This window comes from Peromyscus eremicus, chromosome 7, assembly GCF_949786415.1.
Source record: "Peromyscus eremicus chromosome 7, PerEre_H2_v1, whole genome shotgun sequence".
Taxonomy (NCBI): Eukaryota; Metazoa; Chordata; class Mammalia; order Rodentia; family Cricetidae; genus Peromyscus; species Peromyscus eremicus.
In genome coordinates this window covers 61,515,795-61,531,670 of record NC_081422.1, presented here as the reverse complement: position 1 = coordinate 61,531,670, position 15,876 = coordinate 61,515,795, and the positions used below count along the sequence as shown (strand labels likewise).

The 15,876-nt window shown below is 44.2% G+C and overlaps 1 protein-coding gene across 1 annotated transcript; it reads right to left on the bottom strand.

Annotated features, from left to right (window-relative positions):
• Nucleotides 1–3,350: 3,350 nt before the first annotated feature.
• Rps27l (ribosomal protein S27 like) lies at nt 3,351–6,442 on the bottom strand. Its single transcript, XM_059266989.1, has 4 exons — nt 6,310–6,442; nt 5,509–5,617; nt 4,742–4,852; nt 3,351–3,539 (listed from the first exon to the last, which is right to left on the bottom strand). The coding sequence occupies exons 1-4, from the start codon at nt 6,313–6,315 to the stop codon at nt 3,511–3,513; spliced, it is 255 nt and encodes an 84-aa protein (XP_059122972.1). The 5' UTR covers nt 6,316–6,442; the 3' UTR covers nt 3,351–3,510.
• Nucleotides 6,443–15,876: the final 9,434 nt, after the last annotated feature.

Genomic DNA, 15,876 nt, shown 5'->3' with positions numbered 1-15,876 from the left:
GGTACAATTGTTTTAATTTGCTTTTACCTAATATTTAGGAAGAGATTATTTTCACATATCCTTTGATCTTTTGAATTTTCTCCAAATTTCCCACATACAGTCTGCTTACTTAGACCAGGAAAAAGAAAAGTACTTAAGAACTGAACAGGCATGAGAGCACATGCCTTAATTCCTAGCACTTGGTTGGGGAGGCAGAGGCAGGCAGATCTTTTTGAACCTGACATCTACCTGGTCTACTTAGTGGGTTCCAGGACGGCCAGGATTACATAGAGAGACCCTGTCTCAAACAAACAAACAAAAAGCAGATTATGGACATGTTCACAGGATAGGGAATAAGTAACTGATGGAATCTAGAATTCTTCTAAGATAGTGAATTAATAGTCACCATTTCCTCCCATTCTCTTCTGGTGTGATGTTGCCAGTCTCCATCATAGGTAGTTGTTTCTCTACCCTCCTTAAGCTAGGTTGACTCTGACCCGCTCTTGACCTGTCAAATGTGCTGAAAACACTGTATGAAGTCCTGCTCTTAAGCTTTAAGGGACTGTCAAGCTTACCTCACTGCCTGAAACCCACTGCCCCACTTCACTCACTGAGGACACTCAGGCTTACTGAAGAACCAAGATGTCTGTCCTACACACCAGCTCGCACCAGTCATGAGGCATGACTGAAACCATGCTGAATCCAGCTCAGCTTCACTCCCAGCTAAACGCTGTGTAAGTAAACTAGATGAGACCAGCAAAGTAACCAGCCAACTTACATAAAATAAACCATCACTTAAGCCATTAAACTTGGGGTGGCTTCTTTTACAACAAGCAGTCAACACAACTGTGCTTTTGTCTGCCAAGAAATAGGAACATTTGGAGGAAAATACAACTTTATAATACTTTTATTTTGAATAGACACAATCTTTTAGTTAAAAAATCCACAACTATTAGCAGAGCATATCTCTTGTGAAAGGCATTATGCTAACTAAGCAGTTGGTGTATGTCATGTCATTCAGTCTCCAAAACTCTAAAGTACAATTGTCCTTACCTTTCTTATGTCACAAACCAATGACCACCAGAACTTGATTCAAACCTATCTGACTCTGGAGGATATTTTGGTCCTTTATCTTGTCTTCTCACATTAAAAGAAATTCTAAAAATTGGCCAGTCAAGTCATATTTTGCAGGATACAACTTTAACAGTTCAACTTAGTAAATCATGTCACATCAAAATAAATTAGGCCTGAAAATACAGCTCAGGGATAGAGTTAATATGCCTAACATGTGCAAGGGCCTGGGCTAATACAGCTACAAAAATAATTACAGATTTTCATTAGAAAGTTTGACTGCAAACCAAGAATGCACTACTCAAAACACAAAATGAAAACTGAAGATGGCACTATAAAGCCACCCTCTATATACTCATTGTCCTAAACATAGACCATGACATGAGAAAGACATTCGTGAAAACAGAACATGGACAGGGCTGAGGCTGAGGGTCTTCCGAGCCCTGGTCTGGACAGCAGCAGCTCCGTTTGTTGCTACAGACTCATCAGTACACAAGAACCACATCCCTAAGAAATGGTTAGGCTTTTTTCTTTTCGAGACAGGGTTTCTGTGTAGTGCCACACCAACTCCAGTGTCGTCCGTGTGACATGAACAACTATGTCAATAATAGCGGACGGGAGATACGTGTCCCACGGGACTAAGCTCCCTGGAGGTCCCTGGCAGAGTGCCCGTGTTATGCCTCCTTCTTGAAGGAGACATGCCTCACAGATCATGAGCTCTCTGGGCTATGGGTTCTGTATAACTACTTTTCTGATAATGTTCTAATTAATCTATAAAACACAGCCAAAATTAATGAATGCTTGGGTTGTAAACTATGGAGGAAAGGGGAAGCTGGACATGGACCTTATTTAGATATAGCAGAATGAGCTATTCCTTAAAGACCTCAAGCTGCTAGATAATAGAAAGTATAATAGTTCAGGCACTTCTGGGGAATGAACACTCACCCACTAGGAATCCTTTAGGAATCCCAACTAAAGTGATTTATGGCAGAAGACGTTATCTCATAGGAGGCAGATGGTGGGCCCCTCTGTAGAGGAAGTTCAGCATGGGAAACTTAAGGACTGCAGCAGAACCCCTTCCCCTTACAGGAGTAAAAGTACAAAAGTCCATATTCCAGCAGGTAAAAAGGTTTTATATTAGAAGAGATATATGATAAAAGAACTAAAGAAAGACTTAGAGAGGATCTGCAGCATCCAAATTGGCTAAGTGGGTCATGAGAACCAAAAAAATAGAAGTACATAATAAACTAGTAAATGGCTGAGATAAAGATGAAGGACACAGCCACAACCGCAAAGAAGCCTTCCCAAGTCTAGGGACTGTACTAAGTTTAAAAAACACAAGACTTAAAAAAAAAAAACAAGACTTAAAAAAAAACATACACACACACACACACACACACACACACACACACACAACTGCTCTTTGGGTCAAAGTTCTTGTGGGTAAAGGGATATGTCTAGCGCTGATTAATAATTGTGTGCTTGCTGTTTTTTAAAGATGATGTAATTGAATTATTGCCAAGCTCTTGTTGTTCCTTGTATGACTTGATAGTTTTCTGTATATAAACTACTGATTTGCAGTAGTAAAATTGCAGCAGATTTAAACCACTTCTGAGTGTGTTGTCTGTCATTCGCCGAATCCTTGCCTTCCTGACTACCCAAGCTCTGGTCCCCCTACAGTCGTGGTACCCCCGATGGGCCAGTCCGTGACAGTGTAGCTTTGGAGTCTTTCCTGGAACTCACTCTGTAGCCCAGGCTGGCCTCGAACTCACAGAGATCCGCCTGCCTCTGCTTCCCCAGTGCTGGGATTAAAGGCGTGCGCCACCACTGCCAGACTAGGCTTTTAAACTAAATCTACAGGGCTTCTTTTTCCCTTTCTGAAGTACTGGGGATTGAACTGAGCCTCCTGTATGCTGGGCCCAAGTGCTGAGCTAGCCCCAGCCCTAATTCTTTTCTAAGGTGAGGTTTTGGTACACAAGAAGTATAGCTATTCTGACAATACCTTTGAAACAAATGTCAAAGAACATTTAAGCATGGAACAACAGCAACACCATGGCTTGACAGAACTCTGCTTACACGTGTGAAAATGGAGCTGCAATATCCCAAAGATATTTAATTACCCTCAATGCAATTTAGAATGGTCTAAAAGTCAAATATTTAGGGTGTGTACACTTGAAATGGGACACAAACTAGTCAAAATATACTTTAAAAATGTTTAAACCAAGATCAACATACCCAGTACAACTAACTGTATAATATACCCACATGTACTTTACAAAAGAAAAAAGGAGAGGGGAGAATTTGTCCATAATTAAAACTTTATTGAAAAACTGACACCAAAATAGGAGATCACTGTTGTATACTTTATAAAATCAAACACAGTTACATTGTCTTGGTAGAGTCACTGAACTTGATAAGGCTTTCTGTGAAAAACACAAACTCAGGAACTTGTATAGATGATTAGTGTTGCTTTCTTCTAAATGAACAGCCTGTAAAGGAATCAAGAAAGTACATTAAATACCTTACTCTATCTCTGGTGTGATTTTAGTGGCAAAAAGTACTTTTTGAGTTAAAAAAAATTTTAGAAATCAGATTAATTAGACATAGGAATGTTAGATTTCAGGTAGAAAACTTGTTTCTGAATATTATGATTAATAGAAATTTGCTATAATAAATGTTGTATATGAGTTTATTCTGACATGATCACAATGGTCCCTTGTTTTCAAATTATACCATGAAATCTAATTAAGACCATAAACCTGATTCTACCAGTTCACACTGTTTTGAAGATCCTTTTATTCCCCTATTCAAACAGTCTCCCTCCCTACCCTGCAAATGCATATTAACAACACTATTACTCTTATGTGTTTTTTGTTTTGTTTTGATTTTTTGAGACAGGTTATTATAGCTCTGGCTGTCCTGGAACTCACCCTGTAGACCAGGCTGAACTCATAGAGATCCACCTACCTCTGCCCCCACTCCCCATACTGGGATTAAAGGTGTGTATCACCACACTCCACCTTTCTTTTTTGATTTTTCAAGACAGGGTTTCTCTGTGTAGGCTTTGGTGCCTTTCCTGGAACTCACTCTGTAGCCTAGGCTGGCCTCAAACTCAGAGATCTGCCTGCTTCCGCCTCTGCACACTAGGATTAAAGGCGTGTGCCACCACCGCCCAGCAGCCCTACTCTTACACACCTTATGTTGACTTTGGACTCTGATCTCATCCAGTCACACCAAATAGATCTTGGATTTATTGCTAACTCATTTGTAACTCTTTCAGTGAAAATGTGGAATTCACAGCTCCCCAGAATATCACAAGCAAATTTCAAGTATTGTGGAATTGTAAATTTGAATGTATTATTATAGTTGTCCATTTGAGGTATTTGTTCCTTACCAAGCAATGACTTAAAAAACCCTTTTATGTACCAAATATATAAGAAACAAACTATTTTAAAATCTCATGATAAAAAAAAACCACCCCTGTACAACAGTGTAGGCAGTTACACCTGCTTCCATTCTGACGCGTTTTTAACTTATTCCAAGTTAAGCACAAGTATTCTAAAGTTAGAAAAACAGCTGCATCATCACAAGCATAAACTCAGCTACTTGAGCAGGGGACTCTTTAAAGAGCCCACAAGAAAACATATGAAATCTTATTACTGGGTTAGAAAAGGCCAAATGCTCTCTATACCTTCTGTGAGCCTGGCTTTTCCTCCTGTGGGCTGGCACAACACTGTTGAACAACCTACGCAGAGAACCACTGTCTGAGCGTGGCTGAAAACTGTAGTGATCTTGTAGCAACCTAAAAGGGGGAGGGGAACAACACGAAGTTTGCAAAGTAGATGAAAACAGCACGGGCTCATCCCATTTCCGTCACTATGTAAATATATGTTGCCTATATAATTAATAAGTGATGTTTTTACACACTTGCTGTAAACCTTGGTCCCTGCTACAACAGCAAGCCACACCCGTAACAAAGCATTCTAGAAGCCACTGAAGTTTTTTTTTTAAAGGTGACATTTTATTAAACTTAGTATTTATGAAACATTAACATTTCAGCATGTAATAGACATGTCTGTCATCTTTTTCATGTTACGCCTTCAGAGTTTAGTGTGTTACACTTAAAGACTGTCCCTAGTTTCACCGGTCACATTTTAAGCACTAAATAGCCACATATGGATAATGGCCAACATATCAGACAGCACAATTTGAGGCTTAAGACTCAACATACTTTCACTGCACCGTTAAAAATGGAAAATTCATCATCTTAATGAACAGCTTAAAGACTTAAGTCAAACGTATCTCACATATATTTCTACTAAGGTTTGAGTACGTTTATTTAAAATGTCCCTTGTGACCATTCTGTGATCTCATTTCTATTCAACTGTGGATCCTGTCTTACTCAAGCTCCAATCTTTTCAGAAATTTCCTTTAGGACCAGAAAATTTGAAAATTTACCTGGACATTTCACATCCATGAAGTAAGAATTTGGGCTCTGAACTAGCCGTTTCTTCTTATGTTTTTTCTTTTCCTCTTCCAAGGAAGGGTGTAATAGATCTCTAGCCAGCTGAGTAAGGAAGCATATTGTTACTGCTGGAGTCAAAGCACATTGCTGGCGGATTTAACCGCACGACGAACGCAAAGCAGGAGCAACAGGCACACTCGGCAGAGGGAGCACTTAGATGTGACTTTTAAAAATGGGACCACTTTCACCCATGCTTTGCGTTCGCCGAGTCCTTGTCCTGGGACTTCACGGCGATCGAGGTGCATATGGTAGACAACCCCCTTCTTCTTCGATCGGCTGGAAAGCCAGCAAAGCTAAGTAAGAACGAGTCTCTGGCCCAGGCCTCGCGGAGGAAGCACCGCAGTCGATCAGAGCAAGGCCGGGATGATCTCAGCCCCGGGGCTCCACATCGGATGGCCAGCACAGGCTGCCGCGTGCCCGCCCGCTCGCCCTCCCGCCCGGGGTGGAATGAACGTGTCAGCAGCTCCGGGGACTGTTATGAAAGCCGAAGCCCACCGCAGGCTGGGAGCTGCTCCCCACCCGCCGCCCACTCGCTCGCGCTCCGGCCCAGGTAGGGCCACGCCACGCCACGCCTCGCCTCCCGGGCAAGTCCGGACAAGCCCGCCGCGCCCCAGCCCGCTACCACGAGCCGCGCTGATGGGCAGGAGGCGCCGCGGGCTCAACCGCCTGCCGAGGCGCCGGATGGACAGAAAGTCCGAAAGAAAGCAAGCCTGATCCTAAAGTCAAACACTCACAGGCATGGTGACGGCTCCGCCAGCACCGGCGCTCCAGATCTCGGAGGTGAGGTGCTCGCTAGCGAGCGCTCAGCTACAACTTCCGGGATAGAGGCGGCGGGGCGGAGTGGAGGGGGATGCGGGCGGGGCAGCCGCTCTAGGCTCCCGTCTCGGTAGTGCGGCTCCGGCCCTGCAAGCCGGTCGGAGTCTACTGAAGATCGAAAAGGCGGCTGCGTTAAGCTCGGACTCCGCCCTGAGCGCAGGCAGGCCTGGGAAGCCACTGGGCTATTTGGCCTTGGACATTAGGCATTAGAGGGAAGCCAGACCCGAGGCTGCTGCCAGCCTGGCCTCTCCCTGCTCCTTGTGCGGGGCAGGGGGTGGGGGTGAGGGGACACACCGAACAACAATAATCCCTGTTCTTCACTGTGTTAGAAATATGATGGGGGGCGGGGCGGGGCTCAGCGCTTAAGAGTGTTACCGCTCCGGCAGAGGACCTGAGTTTGGTTTTTGGTATCCACGCCAGGCAACTCACAACTGCCTCAAACTCTAGCTCCAGGGGAATATGCAGGTCTTTTTTGGTCTCTGATAGCGCTGCATGCATATGTGCGCGGCGCGCGCGCGCGCGCGCGCACACACACACACACACACACACACACACACACACGCTGGTTATAAGCTTCACTCTAAGAATGTCCTACTAACATCTCATATCACCTTTTATTTCTTTTGAAAAAGAAGATACATGTATAATATTCAATCTGCATAAAACAGAAGAAAATGAAAATAACCACATGAGAGTCTGGCTACCTTAGTAGAGAGCTTTCGTAGTGTACAAGAATCCCTGGGTTCAATTTCCAGCACTGGATCAAACTAGGAGTGATGGGGCACACTCCTAATCCAGCATTATTGGGGTGGAGGCAGGAGGATCAGAAGTTCAAGATCATCCTCGGCTACATGAGACCCTCTCTAGAACACCAAAAATAATAATAACAAATAAAATATGAATCAACACTAAATATTGTCGTACAGATAATTATGTACATTGTTATAGGTGTGTAGGCAAAAATAATGGCCCTAAAGGTTTTAATATCCTAATCCCCGTGGCCTGTGATTACCAGACAAGTGTAGTTAAGGTTGGTGGCTGTGGTTTGAAAGAGATGTCCTCTCCATAGGCTCTGGCATTTGGGCCCTTGATCCCCAGCTGGTGCTGCTATTTGGGTAGGTTTAGGAGGTGTGGCCTCATGACAGGAATTATGTCATTGGAAGCCAGCTTTGAGGTGTTAAAAGACTTGCACCATTCCCAGTTTGGTCTCTGTCTCCTGCTTGCTCTCTCAGCTTGCTGCTCCAGTCACATGCCTGCCTGGTGCCACACATCCATACCATGATGGTGTTGGGTTCTTATTGTTCTGGAACCACAAACCCAAATAAACCTTTCCTCTCTGTCTTAATTAGGGTTTCTATTGCTGTGAAGAGACACCATGACCACAACAACTTTTTTTTTTTTTTTAAGATATATTTGTTTATTATGTATACAGTATGGCTGCAGGCCAGAAGAGGGCACCAGATCTCATTATTGATGGTTGTGAGCCACCATGTGGTTGCTGGGAATTGAACTCAGGACCTCTGGAAGAACAGCCAGTGCTCTTAACCTCTGAGCCATCTCTTCAGCCCCCCACAACAACTCTTATAAAGGAAAAACACTTAATTGAGGTGGCTTACATTTTCGGAGGTTTGTCCATTACCATCATGGTTTGACATGATGGTGTGCAGGTAGACATGCTGCTAGAGAAGGAGCTAAGAGTCCTAAATCTTGACCAGCAGGCAACAGGAAGTGGTCTGAAACACTGGGTGTGGCTTGAGCAATATGAGACCTCAAAGCCCACCCTCACGGTGACACTCTTCCTCCAACAAGGCCATACCTACTTCAACAAAGCCACACCTCTTAATAATGCCACTCCCTATGCACTTATGGGGGCTAATTACATTCAAACCACTACACTTCTATAAGTCGCCTTTGTCATGATGTTTCATCACAACAATAGAAAAGTAATTAATGCAGTGGCTTTGTAGTGGTGGTGATTGGCAGTGTTTGTTTTGATTTTGATTTTTGGAGATAAGGTCTTGCTCCATAGCCCCAGATAGCCTCAAACTCCTGATCCTATTGCCTTAGCCTCCAGAATGCTGGGATGATAGGTGTGTGCCAACCAACACCACACCAGATATTGCTACTGACTTTGAAGATGGAGGAAGGGCACTGTGAGTCAAGGAATATGGCAAACTGTTGTAAGACAATCTTTGTACCCTGTAAATATGTATTACATTCATTGGTTAATAAAGAGCTGGGCAGGAGAGATTGGGTTTGAGAGCCAGACTAGAAGAATTCTGGGAGAAGAAGGGCAGAGTCAGAAGAGTCACCAGGAGATGCAGAGGGAGCAAGACATGCTGGAGGACAGATAAAGCCATGAGTCACATGGCAGCACATAGATGAATAGAAATGGGTTAATTTAAGTTGTGAGAGCTAGTTAGTAATAAGCCTGAGCTATTGGTCGAACATTTATAATTAATATTAAGTATCCATGTTGGTTATTTGGGAAATGGTAGGTGGGCAAGAAAAGTCCACCTACAGGAGACCTTCACATACAGCAAACCAAGGCAGTGAACCTCCAGAAATAAACAGCATTCCTAACTCCTCTGGGTCAAAATTTTGAAATACAGAATTTTACGATAATACATTTGTATTTTTTTTTTTTTTTGGTTTTTTTGAAACAAGGTTTCTCTGTGTGGTTTTGGTGCCTGTCCTGGACCTCACGCTGTAGACCAGGCTGGCCTTAAACTCACAGAGATCCACCTGGCTCTGCCTCCTGAGTGCTGGGATTAAAGGCGTGTGCCACTGCCACCATTTGTATTGTTTTAAACTACTATATTTATGGTGATGTCTTACAGAAATAATACAGTAATGAAGACCTAGGAACCAACTTAACTTTCACTGTTTCCCTTCCCCACCCATAATTTTCACAACTAAACAGCATCTCATAGATAATTTGCTGTGAAATAATCCTTTTGTATACTGTAAAGATTTGTCACTCGAATTGGTTTAATAAACAGCTGACAGGCCGGTAGCCAGGCAGGGAGGATAAGTGGGACAACCAAACTAAGGATGCTGGGATGAAGAAGGGTGTAGTCAGAGGAGATGCCAGCAGACACAGAGGAAGCAGGATGTATAGAAAATGAGGTAACAAGCCATGAGCTACAAGGCAGAGGGTAGATAAGAAATGTGGATTAATTTAAATGTAAGAGTTAGCTAGTAACAAGCCTGAGCTATTGATCGATCGAGCATTTGTAATTCATATTAAGTCTCCATGTTGGTTATTTGGAAACTGGCAGGCAAGAAAGAAATGTTTTGGTTATATCAGGACTTAAACCATGGGATGTGTGAATGGCTCAGTGGGTAAAGGTGCTTGTCACCAAGCTGAGTTTGATCATGTGGTGGATTGAGAGACCTGCATTCCACAGGCTGTCCTCTAACCTCAATAAACATGCATGCAGTGTTGGCACACATGATAAATAATTAAATAAACAAAGTAAAAATGTTTTTTAATTTCAGATTGTGAGGTGAGAGAAAGAATTAGGGTTCTCTGCTGGGTGGTGGTGGCGCACACCTTTAATCCCAGCACTCAGGAGGCAGAGGCAGGAGATCTCTGTGAGTTCAAGGCCAGTTTGGTCTACAGAGAGAGCTCTAGGACAGCCAGAGCTACATGGAGAAACTCTGTCTTGAACCCATCCCACACACACCCCCAAAAAAATAGAGTTCTCTAAGAGGATAGAGCTGAGAGAGAGGTGGGGGAAGAAGGAGAAGAGGAGGAGGAGAAAAGAGGAGAGTGAAGAGGAACGGGGAAGGGAGGGAAAGGAGGGGAGGGAGGCGATTGGTGGCTGGGTAGTCCAGCAATGGCCGACTGCATGCTAGAGAAGCAGAGAACCCAGTGAGTTCCCACTTCAGGAAGCTGGATGGCTCAACACTCCCAATCTGGAAACCGAAAGTCTGGAAGTTCCCTGCAGAGTCCCGGGTATCAAGTCTCACTTTCAAGGCTGAAGACAATGACGGCAGCATGGACATGCTCACTCAGAAGGAAAGTGGCTTAGAGCCACAGCCTGCCTCTGGCTTCTCTTTTTATACAAGCTGGGCCCTGTTGGAAGGGTACCATTAAGGGCAGAACAAGCAGCCCACGTCCAGTCAGTATCCACATGGCAGTCCTCTGTGGAAATGCCCCCACAGACACAAAGATGCATTTCCTCAGTCCTTGCCCATCTTCATCTGGTCAGATAACAATGTCGTGCCTGCCCCTGGAACCCCAGAGTTTGACAGGCTTGAGGCTCCTCCTGTTCTGTGCTTGAAATGTCCCTGAGGATGTTACACAGTGGTAGGGCCTAGCCATGTAGGTCTTTGCCACTCTGTAGACCAGCAGCATCCCATCACTCAGTAACCTTTTGGAAATAGTCTACAGCAATTTCCGAGACCTTCGGAGCCAGAATATGAATTTTATCATTTTCCAGTGATGTGTGTAAGCATCCCCTTCTAAGAAGCCCTGGCTTAGACTAACTGCGTTCTTTGCTGTGTGTGTGGTGCTGGGAGTGTAACTCAGGATGCTGTACATGCTAAGCACGTGCTCTATAAATTACACCGCCGACCCCACACCAACACTTTCTGGAGTCTTTTTACCTTTCTGTGCAAATGTCAGATTCTTGCTACTCCAGGGTCAAGAATATTTCTCTTGACTGGAGCAAGGAATCATCCATCTTCCCCGGCAAGGGGCATCTGCTTCTCATGCCAGTGAGTCAAGCCCTCCTCTAGCATAGGATACTCGCAGTAACTGAACATTAAAAGTGTCAAAGCAGCAGCACAGGTCAAATTAAATTAGAGGGCTTTAGAGAGAGACCCACGTGACTGTTGTTGTTGTTGTTTTGGTTTTTCGAGACAGGGTTTCTCTGTGTAGTTTTGGTGCCTGTCCTGGATCTTGCTCTGTAGACCAGGCTGGCCTCAAACTAACAGAGATCGGCCTGGCTCTCCCGAGTGCTAGGACTAAAGGTGTGTGCCACCACCGCCCAGCCCACGTGACTGTTTTTACACACCTCTCTGGCCAGGCGGTGGTGGTACACGCCTTTGATTCCAGCATTCGGGAGGCAGAGGCAGGCAGATCTCTGTGAGTTCGAGGCCCGCTTGGGCTACAGAGTGAGTTCCAGGACAGGCTCCAAAGCTACACAGAGAAATCCTGTCTTCAAAAACAAAAACAAAAACAAAAAAAAACCCACCTCTCTGAGGCTTTATGTGTACAGCTAGGGTTAAAAGCCACTGCTGTGAGTTTTCAGAACAGTTTAGAATTTCCATGAAGCAAAATCCAGAAAGAACTACAGACTACCACTGTGTACACACACACACACACACACACACACACACACACACACACACACACACACACACACACGGGGCTGGGGCCGGGCAGGCACAGCAAGCAGGCCCTCATAGGAGACTAGTACCTTGATGTTGGACCTGCCGACCTCAAGAACAGTGAGTGGCCCTTTTTTGTAAATTTATATAAAAACAAATCCAGCCATGTGTGGTGGGATATGGCTGTAATTCCATCACTTTGGAAGCAGTAGCCAAATTACTGAGAGCGTTCCAGGCCAGCCTAGGCTACAAAGGGAGACCCAGCCTCAATAAACAAACGAATGTAACCTTAGTAGCCAGGTGAGATCTCCTAGAATCCATCCTGCCAGCCTGCAGGGGTCAGGTCTCTGGTCCTTTCCTCATCTCCCTGCTCTTGCTGCCTGCAAACCTTCTCACTGTCTGCCCAAGCCACCAGGCAAGAAATCGAGGTACTTATTTTGAACCGTACCAAGGTACTCTTTCAAAGCTTATGAGTGATCCTGCAACCCAAGAAAATGTGTTTTATGTAGATCTTGAGGTCAGCATAAATGAATGCAAATAGAACCTCTTCCTTTTGCAAGCTCTTATTGGCTACATTAATCACTTCTTAATAACCACTGATGTCCCGTGCGAGCTTTCTTCTCTGTGCGTCTGCACTCTTAAGCTAAGTGTTCCCCATGTCTGTATTTTCTCTCTTAAAAGTCCACTTGCAGCTGGGCAGTGGTGTCCCAAACCTTTAATCCCAGCACTCGGGAGGCAGAGGTGGGAGGATCTTTGAGTTCCAGGCCAGCCTGGGCTACAGAGTGAGTTCCAGGACAGCCAGGACTACGCAGAGATCTGGATCTCTGTGAGTACAAGGTCACCCTGGATTACACTAGATTAATCTAGTCTAAAAGAGAAACAGAGCCAGGTAGTGATGGCACACACCTTTAATCCCAGTACTTGGGAGTCACAGGCCTTTAATCCCAGTACTAGGAAGGTTAAGACAGGACATGATATGTCTGGACGGAGAAAGTCATGTAAGGCAGGTGGAGACAGGAACTCAGCCCTTTTGGCCTGAGGATTTAGTAGAGAGTAGTGGTGAGAAGTTTCTCTAGTGGCTTATTCCTTTGTCTCTCGGATCTTTCAGCATTTACCTCAATATCTGGCTCTGGGTTTTTATTATAAGACCAATTAGGATTCGTGCAACACTACTCTGTACTCATTTTGCGATTAATGAGACATTACAATAAATGTGGCTTCTTTTCTTGAGAAGAGCGCACAAGCAAAATAAATGGAATTCTTTCATTTTTCCCCCTTAGCCAAAAGCTGATTAAAGACTGTATTTGAAGGGCTCAAAGTAGTAAGAAGGATGGTGCTTTCGTTATTTACAATGAAAAATTTACTCAACTTTTTTTATTAATTAAATTAATTTGTTTGTTTTACATCCTGATTGCACTTCCCCCTCCCTCTCCTCCCATCTTACTCAACTATTAATAGAATGTCTGCAATGTACAGAGCAACAGACGATATAAACCTCTCTCCCAGGAGCACAGAAACCTAACTGAAAGCCACTTGCCTCTCAAGCTGTCTTCTTGACGCTAAGATAAAAATAGCTTTGCGTGTGGGGGTGGGGGTGGGGTGTGGGGGGTGTGGGGGTGTATGCAGGTATACATAATGTGTGTGGAAGCACATATGTGTGCATGTGTGTACAAGCCAGAGGTCAGCTCTGTATAAATTCTTCAGGAGCTGTCCATCTAGTGTTTTGAAACAGTGTCTTTTTATTGGATTGGTCTGGGCTGCAGATCCCTACAGAGCTCCAGGGATCCTCCTGTCTCTCCAGTGCTGGGGTTACAAGCCTGCACACCATGCCTGGCTTTTTATGTGGGTGCTAGAGATCAAATCCAGGACCCTTGTGCTTAAATGACAAGAACTTTACCCACTATCACCCCAGTCCCCTAAAATGAAAATAATTTCATAAAGTGTTTCATAAAATGAAACAGTGCATAGTATAAGTACTCAATGTGGTAGCTTGAATATAATTGGCCCCCCTAATCTCATAGGAATTGACCCTATTAGGAGATGTGGTTTTGTTCCAGTGGATATGGCCTTGTTGGAGGAAGTGTGTCATTGCAGGGGCGAGCTTTGAGGTCTCATATATGCTCAGGATACTGCCCAGTGTCTCAGTTGACTTCCTGTGGCCTGCAAGATGTAGGACTGTCAGCTACTCCTCCAGCACCATGTCTGCCTGCATGCCATGGACTGAACCTCTGAAACTGTAAGCTGCCACCTCAATTAAATGTTTTCCTTCATAAGAGTTGCGGTGGTTTTGGCGTCTCTTCACAGCAACAGAAGCCTAACTAAGACACTCAATAAATGCCAACTACAGTCTACTGTACTTGTTGACCTTTTGTTGGGGGGGCAGGGGTAAGGGCAGGGTCTCTCTGCATATCCCTGGCTGTCCTAGAACTCACTGTATAGACTAAGCTGGCCTCAAACTCACAGAGATCCTGTTGTCCCTGCCTACTGAGTGCTGGGGTTAAAGGCATGGGCCACCACACACAGCATGCTTGTTGACGATTTTTTAAAAATCATTTGGGGAACAGGAAAGATGGCCCAATAGGTAAAAGTACTTGTGCCAAAAGCCTGAGTTTAATGTCTGGAACCTACATAAAGGTGGGAGGAGAGAAGCAACTCCCCAAAGTTGTCCTCTGGCCTCCGCCTGCTTGCCATCTATGGTATGCATGTGTGCCTGTGTATGTGTTAATAATAATAATGTTAATAATAATAAACAAAAATAAGTTTAAAAAATCAGTTTCAACTGAACCTCCCGGTGGTATAGGCCTATACTCTCAGCTACTTGGAAGACTAAGGCCTAACCTGGGCTACAGAGTGAATTCAAGGCCAGCCTGAGTGACCAGAGATTCTATCATATAACTTTTTTTTTTCTTTTTCGCGACTGGGTATATACTTTGTGATATAGTCCCTGTCTAGTGTGCATGAAGCCCTAGGTTCAATCCCAGCACAAAAAAAAAGAAGAAATGATTTAGGTCTCTACATCTTATACTGTTGATGAGCTGCCTCATAAGTACTGAAAAATGCAACGTCTTTACATTAGCTCCACCTTAAGGAATGTTGTGAATATTTTCCTTTTGTACAAAGAACTCAAAGCAGTCCATTACCTTTAATCAAAAGAAAACCGATTGTTCTTTCAAATTCCAGTAGGTGGCGCAAGGAGCTACTTGTCCTACCTATGCCGGCCAGGAGAGAGAAGTCGGTGATTGTTCCAGGAGCCTTCCTGGCACAGGTGTTCTTCCTGGTCTGTGATGATGATTCTACACATAGCTATAAAATGATTTTCTTAAGACACAGTCAATGACTACCATGGGGTTTCCTAAAGAAAGTTATATGGTGTAGAAGACAATTGATCATGAGTCTAATTTGCCCCCAATATTTTTTCCTGAATATTCCATTCATCTGTAACTAGTTAACTAAATTAAAAGTACTTAAATTCCAAATTCCTCTTGCATAAAATGTCTCTACATGAAGAATGGGGCCTAAATGTGAAGAGCAGCAAGTGCTCTTGATTGGTAAGGCCATCCCTCCTGCCCTAGAGTACTGATTAGGAAGGGTACAGGACCCTGGTTGGGTGGCACACAGGCAGGGGATGAAGGTCTAGTCATCAAAGACTCAGGCTCTGTGACAGGGAATTGGAATTGAGACTCCCTCTCATCGTGAAAGCAGAAACCCAGAAGTCAAAACCCACATTTTTTATTAGAACAGGACAATATATGTGGTAGCCTATGTCCCCTGAACTCCTGGAATAGGGTTCTTCAGAGCCTGTAGCTAGACACAGGATTTGCCTTTGAATCTGGGGCAGGGCCATACCTACAAATCAAAGTCAGAGCCCCTGACCTTGGGCCTGATCCATTGTTGGGGAAGCTGGAGAGGATTTGAATTATCATGTTGGTTGATTTTTTTTGTTTCTGGAACATACATGACTGGTCATCTGGAGGTGCAGATCACCCTGTAGGAAAATTCCAGACAATACAAAACCCTGGCTATAGCTTCATAAGGCTACTCACTTCCTTACTTCACAAGCGGATGTAATAGGAAATGGCTAGATGGAGAGAGAGAGAGAGAGAGAGAGAGAGAGAGCATTGTTCCAGGATAACCATGAATTTGTC